Source organism: Botrytis sinoallii (assembly GCF_014898435.1).
Source record: "Botrytis sinoallii strain Bc 23 chromosome Unknown BSIN_039, whole genome shotgun sequence".
Taxonomy (NCBI): Eukaryota; Fungi; Ascomycota; class Leotiomycetes; order Helotiales; family Sclerotiniaceae; genus Botrytis; species Botrytis sinoallii.
Genome location: NW_024066066.1, coordinates 68,040 through 80,871, shown reverse-complemented (window position 1 = coordinate 80,871; position 12,832 = coordinate 68,040). Strand labels below are relative to the sequence as shown.

General features: G+C 42.8%; 4 protein-coding genes across 4 annotated transcripts; all 4 read left to right on the top strand.

Annotated features, from left to right (window-relative positions):
* Nucleotides 1–116: 116 nt before the first annotated feature.
* EAF02_012032 (uncharacterized protein) lies at nucleotides 117–1,294 on the top strand (the record flags this gene model as incomplete). Its single annotated transcript, XM_038908080.1, has 8 exons — nucleotides 117–174; nucleotides 227–252; nucleotides 327–455; nucleotides 518–620; nucleotides 679–692; nucleotides 751–988; nucleotides 1,095–1,189; nucleotides 1,244–1,294. The coding sequence occupies 8 exons, from the start codon at nucleotides 117–119 to the stop codon at nucleotides 1,292–1,294; spliced, it is 714 nt and encodes a 237-aa protein (XP_038752100.1).
* Nucleotides 1,295–2,076: 782 nt separating this feature from the next.
* Nucleotides 2,077–3,681, top strand: EAF02_012031 (uncharacterized protein; the record flags this gene model as incomplete). The annotated part of the gene is made up of 1 exon (XM_038908079.1): nucleotides 2,077–3,681. One exon carries the CDS (start codon nucleotides 2,077–2,079, stop codon nucleotides 3,679–3,681), a length of 1,605 nt encoding a protein of 534 aa, XP_038752099.1.
* A 3,473-nt stretch (nucleotides 3,682–7,154) lies between these two features.
* Nucleotides 7,155–8,519, top strand: EAF02_012030 (uncharacterized protein; the record flags this gene model as incomplete). Its single annotated transcript, XM_038908078.1, has 1 exon — nucleotides 7,155–8,519. One exon carries the CDS (start codon nucleotides 7,155–7,157, stop codon nucleotides 8,517–8,519), a length of 1,365 nt encoding a protein of 454 aa, XP_038752098.1.
* A 2,495-nt stretch (nucleotides 8,520–11,014) lies between these two features.
* On the top strand, nucleotides 11,015–11,929 carry EAF02_012029 (uncharacterized protein; the record flags this gene model as incomplete). The annotated part of the gene is made up of 1 exon (XM_038908077.1): nucleotides 11,015–11,929. The coding sequence occupies one exon, from the start codon at nucleotides 11,015–11,017 to the stop codon at nucleotides 11,927–11,929; it is 915 nt and encodes a 304-aa protein (XP_038752097.1).
* Between the last annotated feature and the right edge of the window lie 903 nt (nucleotides 11,930–12,832).

Sequence of the window (12,832 nt, the reverse complement as noted above, 5' to 3'; positions counted from 1 at the left end):
TGCATTCCAGACGCCTCCTCCTCCACGCCATCATATGATATCAAGAACAGTTTAAAACAATATTTCTTCTTCCAATCAATCTTTCATCAAAATCGTATTGAATACATTGAAACACAATGGAAAAGCCATCAGAAGATAAATACGCCATCCATCAGGCTTGTCGAGATGGTAGAAGTACGATACCCCTCTCCTCTCCTCTCGCCCTTTGTTACTAATAAGAATCTAGCTGCTATCGTAGAGTCCCTTCTCAATGTAGGAGATCCTCAGACTTTCTGCTATGGAACAATTGGTTATATACAAATATGAGTAGTACTCACAAATTGTAGGCCAACCCAAAACTCGCATTTTTGAAAGATGACGACGAAAGATTGCCTATTCATTGGGCAGTTTCTTATGGACATTTGGACATTGTCATACTACTTTCCAATGTGAAGAATTTCGATCCCGACGTACAGGTGTGTATAGTCCATATCGTGCCTGTTTAGGCTGTGAGTAAGTTTGTTGATATAAATTGTAGGATGGGTCAGGATGGACACCTCTTATGATCGCTGTCAGTCTTAAGGAAGGCGATGATATTGTGAACTTGTTATTGAAGAAAGAGGCTGAAGTAAACGCCAAGAGTATTTTATGTCCTTACTGTGTTGTGATTCTGTTCAACTGATGCTCACCATATCTTAGATTTCAGCGACCAAGTATGACATTCAAACTATTTTGAGCACCCCTACGAACAACCATCTAACTGACATTTAGACCGCTCTCCACTTTGCCACCTCCAAAAACAACCTCCCAGTAGCCAAACTTCTACTTTCGCAAACTCCACCTGCTTCCTGTAGAGTCAAGGACAAGCGTGGACAGTATGCAATTCATCGTGCAGCGGCTATTGGATCCACCCCATTAGTTGAGTTATTGTTGAAGAATAAAAGTCCATTGAATCCTACCGATGTTGCGGGACAAACACCACTTCATCATGCCGTTGCTGAAGGTCACGGTACGTTCATTTCGTTCACTTGTCTTCATATATCAGATTGGGAGAGATCCCCGATTGGTTTTGATGATTTTGCTACGAATCTTTCAGCTTACTAAAACATACACAGGTGACACTGCAGTAGCACTTTTGAAAGCCGGCGCAGAAACAGACAAGAAGGATGTAGATGGTTGTCTTGCGTTGGACCTTGCCCCTGACAGTCAGGTTAGTGATCATTATTTCCCCCATATTATGCCGTACCAAGCTCAAGACGTTTAGGTCAAGAAATATATAGTTCAATGGGCCGAGATGGAGGGTATCGATTTATAACATGCCGCTGGCAGGAAATGCGTATGAATGATGAAAACAATGAAATCCAATTGCATCTCATCCCCTTATTACTTGACTTCTATCGAGATTTTAGTTCCTAACACCAGACTTTTAGAGCCTCGGTCAGGCAGTGCCGGGTTGAATTTGATGTTGAACATTGACGTTCCTTTGAACTAAATATTCGTTTAGTCTGAATCATCACCCGCTGTAAATCTGCGATTCATGTGCCATTTTCTCATTTGCAAGCAAGTCGAACGTTTTCAGAGCTCACTTCCTTGGGCGTATCTCTCAAAGACTGTAGGGCGAATCAAAAGTCTACATGGCAATGGCAATGAAATATCACTTGATTATTTTTTCTCAACTCAAGTAAAACGTCTTCATTTATGCTGCCTCTCCGTTTATACACATTGGTCTACTTCATATGTACCCAACAGATGAATCACACCGACGAAGGAATGTCAGCTCGGAACCGATAGACTGTGCCCCACTCTTGCAGATCAAGCTTCTAAGTCCCCTATTAATCTGCTCACTCATTGGTTGCATATCGCCACTGCATCCCTGACTGATCAGATTGATAAGATAAAAATTAGTTTGGGAATCGCGTCGTCGTAAGCTGCGTATGCGTACCCGCAACTTTATTTTTTATTACTTATTATTGCTTGTTGTTGATTGTGTTGCCTTTAAAATCATAAATACTTGAGTGTTGTCCGTCCTCCTCTAGTTCTGAGTTTTTTTCTCTATTTTGGTCATTGTTCTTCTTGAATTGAAGGATAGTAGCCGATATGAAATCGAGAATGCTTTCACCGTCTCTAGTTCTCGCTCCGCTATTACCCCTATTGGTCAGCGCTAGTGCATTACCTGATCAATCACCACTCTTACTTCAAACATCCAAAGGTCCTAGTATGGAACATGCCCGCGCAAATGCACCTGAGATTTTTAACACAATTCATTCGTCTATGCGACAATGGGGATCTTCTCTAAAACATAATGGGATGTCCTTTTTCCCAGCAAAAGTACCAAAAGGGACTCTCTTTTACCATGGAACCCACACACCCGAGCCGGTCGAGGGGATGGAATGGTTAGCTTTCGAAATCGAGCACGCAGAAGTATTTGCACGTCCAAGAAGAGGTCGTGGTCCTGGAGGTCCTGGAAATCATGGTCAAGGTAAAGGGAAAGGTCCTGGGGGACCGGGAAGAGGTCCTCCTCCGCATGCACGAATGGACAGTCATCCCAGGCCCAAACCCAAGCATGATGATAATGTTCATGATTCTGATGACAAAGAAGAAGATAGCCATGGTTATCTCCACACCTACCGTACCTCCAAACCCCTCACTAAACTCATCTACATCGACGGAATGTCCGCCGGAAAAACCAGCATGGGAACCCTTGATTCTACAGACTACATCATTCGCAACCTTTCTCCCACTTCAACAGAGCCAAACAACGATTGGATCCGTGCAGCTGATCTTTGTAAGATTGGTGAGGAGTATGGTATCGAAGGAATTCTTCGCATGGAAGCGGGCTTTGAAATTATCCTCTGTAGTTTCAAAGATGGGCTTGAGTTTTTAGGTGCCTCTCAGAGAGACGACAAATCTGGAGGGTTTGAGAAGGGGGAAGATGATGTGGGACATTTTGAATATGTGAGGGCTCTGGTTTATAGGTATCAGGGTATCATGGGGGGAAGAGTAGAAGTCGATTATTCTTCTATGATTTCTGCCTTCTTTTATCCTCTCAATATTACTAATCCCAATCCTTCTCGTTCCGAACTTCCTAGATTGGTCGAACCTTCCGAATCAGGTGATTTGGAGAGAATCCGCTCTGATATCTTGAAATTGTTTAAATCTGGAGAATACGAGAAGAGAGAAACGATCAACTGGCAAGATGTCGTGGATATGATTGTTACGAGGTATTCAGATCGTCTCAAGTTTATGGTTCAAAATGAGACGTCAGAAGCGGCGTTATTATCGGAAATCAAATTGCTGTTGGACGCGCATTCGGATTACAAAAAGATTGATATTCCTTCCTCGATTGAGAAATGCGCAAATCACTATCTAAGACCGGTAACACCGAAAACCGAGGCAGATCATTTGATTCGTGCTGCTATTCTTAAGGTGTCTCGTGATATTTGCAGTACTTTGTTTGAAGTCAGGGAATTAATAAGCAGTGATGAAAATGGTACAAAAGAGGAGGAAGGAAAACAATTGATCAGAGAATTGATCAATGAATTAGATTGGACTACTTGGCTGGAATGTGGAAAGTGCGGTTATGATGAGGTATGTTTCGTGGCAATCTGGCCCTGGGGAGGTTTGGAAGATCACGTCTCTCCAAGCTGTGTCAAGAGGGGTGATATGGGTGATCGAAGGGGATACTGGGATTGGGGACATTAGCGTCGGCAGTACTTTTGAAGAAGGCTATGTAGCCGTAGACTTTTGATCATTCGATAGAGGAGAGTGGATATATGGGTAGCGTATCATAGTGGCAATATACGGATTTTATACACAATTGAATTGGTAGTTAATATGTTTCATTTCCGCAGAGAACAGAGGATTTTACCAACACTTTCCAGCTACTCAGTACATTACTCATTGTTCCCAGGGGGACCAGGTAAAATCTTCCAATCAGGGAGGCCACGGAATCATCATCCTCGTGCGGAAGTTTTGACAAACTCATCTCTCTTTAGGAAATTGGACATTATTTTCCTCCCGGGATCCTTTGTAGCCATATAATAAATTGCCAACGAAAGTAGCGGCTCTCGTATTGCTATAAGTCATTCAGCTCTCCATTCATCTGCAGAGTGAAAGCAGCAGAATCATTGACAAATATAATCACTTTTGTGTCTTTGTAGTACTTGGTTGCTAGTATGACTTACATTCGATATTCTGTCTAAATACTTTCTCGCATTATCTGGCTTCCCTCTCTTCTGTGGACTTGATCTGTAGTGATCTCGGTTTCAGACAACGCTCGACACCAGTCCGAGTAGTCTTGCAATCTCTTTTGGTGAAACAAATGTCTGTATGTACTTCATGTTGCACATGGGCAATCACGTCTTGATCTGCGATTCAAATGTGTTTGCAATCTGACTTAAAATTGGTACGTGTCGTATGGTTGCTTCCAAACAAACGCGGATTCTGTGGATTATGGTGATATTGGGAAGAGTGTTTATCAGGCAAATGGCATGAATATGATGGGAAGTGTCTTATCAGAGATCTTGTCACAAGACTATGTACAAAATGTAATGAGCATGCAGAGAGGAGATTGGCGTGGAATTGGTAATGTTTTTATTCGTTGTAGAAAACAATGCATCGATGCCTAATCCGGACTAGAACCTTCTCCCGTGAGCGCCCAAATCTTTTTTACGTCAACTAGAACAGAAATGATAATTTTCTCAGCAACTTCGCAAGACTTTTACGACAGAACTAACTTCGTAATCGTGCCATTTCGTCGACCAGGACGGAAATATTAACGTCGCTTGAATCTCCTCAAATTCAGATTTACGCATCGCAATCTCAAAGGGCAAATTTACCTTAGGCCACAAGATCACTAAGACACCGTGTGATGTGAAGAGGCAAGATATTGTAGGATCAAAACGAAATGGAGATTTTTCGCAAATGTGATCAAACGGCTTGAGCTCCAACCTTATCGATGGCATTAAGCGCAACCATTCCTCAGAACACCGGTCCTATAGCGGGGCTGCAAAGATGCCAAGGACTCGGATTTTTCTATGGAAAAGGGTTAGCGATAATCTAGGATGGCATTTGTAGGTCTTGGTGAAACTTATTCTTTTCATTGAATGACAATCGTGTTTAGGACTTTACTCGTGCCAAACAAGTTGTATCTCGTGATGAAATCGAGAAGGAAGCCATAAAATTGGAGAAAGGACAGAAGCAGGATATTTTATCAAAGTCTCTGGTCAAATCCTTCATGGAGGTCCTATCCTTAATGACCATGAGGCGAAGGCGAATGAATTCTTAAATCGTCTCATCTGCGCTATCATCCACCTCACGTTGCCAATGATCTGTTTTTGCAGATATTTCTTCCTCTCGAAAATCTCACAAACATTCTCTACGCCATTTGCGTAGCTTAATTGTTGCAAAGTGGTTCGGGGGCTGGAACCCGTCTCGCTGTTATTGAAACCAACGTCAAACAATCCGACTGACAGACACACCATGTGCGTTACAACGGCTCATGCACCGAAGATGCTACAACATCGTGTGCCGTCGCCTTGCGTTTTTGTTCTTCAGTGTCTAACTCAGTAAGCCGAGGGCTACACCGGTTCAAGGATCTGACTACGAACAGTTGTAGTTTCGTTATCTGCTCTGGGCGATCGCGTAGTCTCAAGACGTATATAGTCGTGTTTCCTTCATTCTTCAGTGCTGTACCTTCTTTTATTCATAATTGCGAGCGATTCTTTAATTTCACAATGTTTATTATCTCAAATCTTGATAATCTATAACCCCACCACTCTTTCGGTGCCGAACTCCGTCCATTTTGAGCAAATATCCCAGCACAAGCATATCGATAGTCCGGCTATATTCAACCTTTACCTACCTATCTATCGACGTGTCAATTATTCACAACAACCCTCTATGTTCGCATTCCCATATGTAAGAAATTCATTTCACTTTGATGATGGACTTTCAATTTCTCAGCCTTTTCAACTCATTTCAATCACCGGCTTACCGCATATTTTGATTTGATTTATCTAGCTCACAGTGGCAAGTCAGGCCTGGTAATGCATATGGATAGCATGCAGTTCTGTGTATGTACCAGGCAGCATATCCTTACTTTCTCAATCTTTTGACCTCTAGCACCTTCATATGACCATTGCATGGCCTCGGTTCTCTTATTTAGAGAGAGTAACACTTCTTGTAATTTGAAAATAAGATGTTCGCGACAAGATTCCGTCGTAGGAAGTCCTCGAACTTTCTATTCTATCGTCCTTAAAAGCTATCGTTTCCTCGACATGCTAGGTCTTCGAATCCTTGGCAATTATCGGAGCAGTTTGCAATTTCGTTTCCTCAGTATGGCTTGAACTCAATTTTTTGATAGGTGAGCTGTGATAATGGGACGGGGCGCAGCGTCGTTGTTCTAGTGTCATAATCAAGTAGGATATACTATGATTCTGCCTGGATGCCCTCAAAGTGCCCCTTTAAGCTGGCATGTTATCGACCAACCATTGAACTTTGGATTCAAATCCATAAAACTTCGCCTCTTTACTAGCTTCACTGGTTTTATGTTTCCTAGAAACATATCTATTATATATGTACGATTAATTAACATGATCGCAAGATCTATACCACACATGGTCAGTCTTTAATTGTCTCATTGACATCGTCATTTCTTACCTACTTGATTCACCATCTACCCCTCAATACCTACTACTACTTATTGCTGATAAGCCCCTCCCAAATCACAAAAAGCTTTTACGGGACCAGTACAAGTTCTCTCTCTTGCCAGGCTCTTTAGAAACACACATTTCTCTACAATAACGACCCGATTGTCCAGCTCTTATATTCATTCAAAAAGCGAAACCAAGCGCATTCTTTTCCTAAGAATATCACTTGTCTGATTGTCACAAAATACCTATGCCGATTTCATCCAGACTCCATTATAACAGCTCCCTACCCGCTGCGAATCCCACCGGTACTATTGACCACTTCAAGGTGGTTGTAGGATACTTTTCAAGTCTAGAACACGCAAGCGGCTTATACGGAAGTGAAGGCATTGGCATAGACTTCGCGCAAAACTATTACAGCCATCCATCGGCTCAGATACGGTCACCAAAGAACATTGATAACATTATTGGACACAAAGAGAGTTCCAATTCTGATGTAAAAGTGGAACCATATATATATCTCCAATGTCCAGGCGTTCTTTCTATGTTCATGGTGACGTGCCTCGTGACTATGGGTTTCTACAAAATCTAGAGTCGCTTTTAAATAAAAATTTACACACTTCATTGCCGGTTCGCTCTTTTCAAAACGATGTGGCAAGTAGTGTCTCGATCTCTACAGCCTTTCAGTCTCACGATTCAGAGCACGGTGCGAATCCAATATCGAAATTCCAACCTTCCACATCTCCTCCCAATCTTAAACCTTGTACGGGTCTGCTTCAAGGTGATTCTGAAGGTCGACTCGATACCAGAGTCTATCAAGGGGGGCAGTTAGCGAACAACATGACTGCGGAACTCAATTCATACCGAAAAGCCTCCACGGAGGGTCACTATAAAATTCAAAACTTCTCACCAAGGTCATCTTCTTATGGACCTGCCAATGATTTCAGGCAAGACGGCTTTGAAACTTATCTGGCACAGCCTCCTCAAACACTTGCATCATATCATTCAATCAAGAACTCGGCACCTTTGGGCATAGCACCAACCTCTTCGGATACAAACATACCGAATGATTTGACTGCGCGCCCCACTGATCTGTGGAAAAATTCTCCCGAACTCCGGGGCCCGCATTGGAGTGGTGCTATTCTGTCCAACAATTTTTCACATCCATCGAATATGTCCATTTCATGCCGAGAATCTCAAAGCTATATTAACGCAAATACTTCGAATGAGCATACGTCCGCCTCGAGCTTTTATCCCTCTCATGCCTCCCAATCACCTCATACCAAAATACCTTATACTCAAATCGCGTGTCATCAACATGGTTCCAATCACATGGATTCTCATTCACCAACATTTTCTTTTCCCTCAAATGATGTCCAGATTCAAGAAGGAGTTCATAGTATGGGACGAAGCAAAAGCTCAGACATTGATTATATACGTACTGTAACAATTGATCAACTCTGCCCGAGAAGCTTTCCAAGCGTATGTCTGCATCCTCAGTGCCAATGCAAGCCAACAAATAAGCGCAAGTTGTACAATAGATACAAAGACTGGCAAGGTCATTTTAAACGTGCTCACCACAAGCGGTATCTCTGCGGCTTACCGAATTGTCCAAATAGCGAAAAGAGGTACGGCACAAAGGCAGAAGTCAAGCGTTATCGAATCTCTGTTCACCGTTTTGGTAAGGCAGATGCTAAACACTGGAATTGCCAGGTCCTGAATTGTCAACGAAGTACTAAGGTTTTTACGAGAGGTGACAAATACAAAGATCACCGTGATAGATGGCATGGACCATTCCCCTACCTGTATCCAGGGTGTGTGAGAGGGCCTGATAATGGGTTCAAGGATCAAGAAGCACTTGATAAGCATCGTCGAAAAGAGCATAGATGAGGCTGGGGTGCTTATTTTCTGACCCTCTTGTGTATTTATAAGCCTGTATGAGTACGTTTATCTGCTTTGTCTACACAACTGCAAATTTCAGATTTCTTTTCCTCGAAGCGTTTCCTAATTTCCTTGGGGTACAATTACATGTAGATAGACTTTCTAATCTAGGGGAGATTCTGCATGTATCGAAGCTATGATCTTATATCACAATCAATGTACCTTCAGTTATTTACAGTAATGTATTAACAAGGAGATATAATCGAAATTGCGTTCAATTTCTGCGGCTCTGGCTCTATCTCACTACCTACCACTTTTGACGAAACCTGAATGTGCGTGACTCCAAGACTCGAACGATCTTGCACGTCTATCTACCATTCTAACCCCATGGAAACAATTCGCAGAATGATAAAAGTCCAAAAGGCTCGCAGCCTCACTACTTAGCGCTTGATATCTGATGGCTAGTTCTTCCGTACTGTAGCACTCGGTAAGATAAGCGTCATCTTTCACCGGCCTTGCTAGAAGCGTCCTTGGACTGGGGTACAAGCACGTCTATGTTAGTTAACTTTCTATATGCTTCCATCATGCGGCTTTTCGTAAGTGCATTGGAAAAAATCTCAATCGTTTTCAGTAGTATTTTATGCCCCAAGCCTCATCAACAACGACATGAATTCAAGGCACACTGGCATACTCTCTAGTCCCTGGTGGAATGATAGGCTTAATTACTGTTGATTGGCATGATGGGCGCATGCAACTACAGGGGCCATAATGCCCCATATGCAATATCAACAGAATTTGGACAGAATGGCACGCCGACTGTAGGCTGACCGGGCGAAATGTATGAAAAAGGTTATGTCCCTTTACAACGCGATAAGCCTGTCACAAGGCTCAAACTTTGAAGATTGGCATTATCGACCAGAATTAGGCAAACAGACTAAGCTGAATCTTAGGGGCCTTTTGTCCAGATCGCCCTGCACAGAGCAAAAATGGATAGGTTCGACAGATGCGGCCATCATACACTGTCTGGCATTTACTTTCAGTAAACTATTTTCCAGCCTCTGTTTTCATCGGTGAGGTGCTTCATCCTAGTGCTGATCGGTTTTGGTTTCCCCGCCTGGCCGCTTTGCCGCCCTTCCTCTCCACTAATTACGCCCTCTTACCCTCTTAATGCCCCCTCTGAAAGATGTCATATATAAATCTGAGTATCCTTCGCATCAGTCAATTGTCGTTCGCGCAGAATTCTTGTGATCGACAATGTCATTTCTTTCATCCGTCAAAACACACGCGTCTCTCTCGGTATGATAAGCCTTCATATACCTCAAGATTCGTCTTAGAAGCCATATCATTCTGATTTCCATCAGTGCTAACAGAGCAGGTTGCTTTGATCATAAAGCAAATATCAACACTGGTTTGTGCTCTGGGCAGTCAGTAGCCTCTAATCTTCATGGCTTCAGGTGAGAAGACTCTCAAGTATGAGTGCATGTGGAGGGAGATATGCCTAGTTTCTGAAGATTTTTAATGATTCAGGTTTAACTCCTGCACAATCTATTACCACATATTGCAGTCCGTCTCTCGGTCCGTATATTCTGAAGAAAACGATCCTCCGAATGGGCCTAAATATTGAGATGAGTGTTCTTTCCGAGATCTAACAAGTGAGTAGCATCTTACTGATTTGTCCAGATTCTTGAATAATAGGCTAATCAATACGCAGAAGAATTCTAGTAAGGAGAATGCGAGTGCGTTATTTCTCGACTGTTAAGTTCAAGGGAAACGAGTCAGGATGGTGCTACCTTAGACTGCTTGTGGTGAGATACCTGCAGAAAAGCAACACAAAACCTTCATGTTCATTTTTTGTTTGAGTCCGATGTGTTTCAAACCGGAGCCTTTTGGGCTCAAGGCTGGCTATCTACTCTAGCGTTTTAGAGAGCCAAAATTTGGAGCAAAGCTCTCCGATTTTTCAGGTGGTTTATCTGCCTTATCTATATTCCATTCAGTAGCTAGGCTTGGACAGAATCTCAATATTATATAATTTCTAGAAGATGGTTCTTCACTACTCATTTTCTCCCCTGTTCTGAGCGATTTTCTGACAATCTGCCTTGCTTTTTGAAGCTTCTGCAATGTGCCAATTCTTTTCAATAGACAAAGTAAGTGGATTACCCCAAAAGCTGCCCTGTTTGCCCCAAAATTCCCCATTCCAAAGTCGCCAATTTCATTGGAGCTACGGAGCAATGCTTTCTGTCGGTGAGCTTGACTTACTTCAACTCATTCTGTAGCTTTGAAGAGCTTGATGCTTAGTTTAATGCCCTTGGGCTACCGGCTACCCAAGAATGCCCTCTTATACTTGGACCTTGAAATATACTACAGCCTTAATAGCCCGTCTTTCTTTAAATAAAAAGAAAGTATTTATACTTATCATTTCTTTCGTTAACTTTTGCAACTTCAAGTACTATTAAACCTTCAGAAACATTCCGTATTTTCTCAATTCTCAACGAAAGATAGCCAAAATGGGTGATCAAGGCGATCAATTCACTGGTTCTTCTCAGGATGAAGAGTATATCGGCAACTCTGTTCTTTATCAAAAGCCAGAGTGCCCGGTAGCTTATGTTTCTAGGCTTCCTTCAAGAGTTCAGCACCAAGGTCCAGTCAATCCCCAAGGCTATGGCACTTTTACATCTGCATCTATTAGCGAAGCTACCATCCAACCTGCGTTCCAAGTACATCAACCATATGCGTATTCATACACCGATGGATTTGTGCAGCACAGCAACCAGATTCAGCAATATGACTCCGAATCTTCGCACTTTGCTCGCCCGACCATGTTAGCGGGCATCATACCTCAGGAAGGTTGGCCGTCGGAAAATCGCTATCAGCAACAGGCCACTTACGCACCCACATATACACCCACGTACGCACCTGTTGGAGACATCCCTCTTGAACAACTTGCAGCGAGTCGCAACCCGGCTCATCAAGCTGATACGCAAATCAATTACTCGTATGATGTGGATGCTAGTTCAGACGTCTGGAGCCCGGGTTTTTGTCAACATGCAAGTTGCCTTGCGAAGCCTTTAGACAAGCAAAAGAACTACCGAGAACACTCGGATTGGCGACGTCATTGGTTTCGGGTACATGATAAGCAACACAAATGCCTGATTGATGGTGCCATGTTCGGAACGGCCAAAGATCTCGAACGCCATATTGAAGCTAAGCATCAAACGGGTGCCAAAAGGCATTACTGTCACATCGCAGGATGCCAAGCTCGCGCGAGAGAGTTCAACAGGAAAGACAAGTTTCAAGAGCACAATGACAAATGGCATGGAGCTTATTGCTGTCCTGTTGCTTACTGCGATCGAGGACATGGCAATGGATTCAAAGAAAGGGGTTTGTTGATAGATCATATGCGCACTCGCCATGATGCGTGAGACTTCTTGTAGAAGATGGCCATGAGGAAAATGATTTATGACAGGTATGAAGACTTCTTTCAGCTAAAGGAATACACGGCTAACATCGCATTTTTTATCTTAGAATTATATATACGGGTCTATATATAAGGTGCCCCGGTTGCATAGCGCTAGGATCTTATTTGGTGATGATTGATGAGAATTTTGTCGCTGGCGACGGTTGGGATTGTGGTTGTGTCGAAATGAGCTTTTTGTGTTATATTAAAGGGAATCGTGTTTGTTTGCTGACGATACCCATGATTTCTTCATGATGTTTGGATATCAGTCTTTTGGATTTCTGGTTGAATTTTTTCGTTGGACTTTTTAATTCTTTCAAACAATTACATACCTGGACAATCCTTCTCATGTATCTCCAAGATGATGTCCATCATGTCGTGAAAATTGACAGGCCCCGCCAAGAAAGCTTGTTTTGCTAGGCCATTGAGTAGGGCTTATGGCGGTGTCTAAACCCCAGCAGAATTTCGGGATATCAGCAGATGTCTCAAGGAGTGATCTGGCGGACTATGTAAATATATAGTGGATCAATCTGGGTACCTGACGGTACCATTAATGTAATAAGACGCTCTCCAGTATACGGTTCCTCAAGAGACACTCTGATGGTAACATTGGTAATGGGTAGATGTTCCACTCCATATTATCAGTAGATGGCGCCAGTTTTAAACCCCAGACAGGAGAGAATTGTATATTGTTGATGGTGACCTTAAGGCAGAAGATCATCAACAGCAAAGCAAATCAGTGTGCCAGCTGAGCGTCGCAACAACAAAGATTGATTTATATGCCGAAGACGACACTATGTCGCTGACATTCAAACAAAGGCACGAACCTGTAGTTTTCCGCAGAATAGTGAGCGTAAATGAACATATC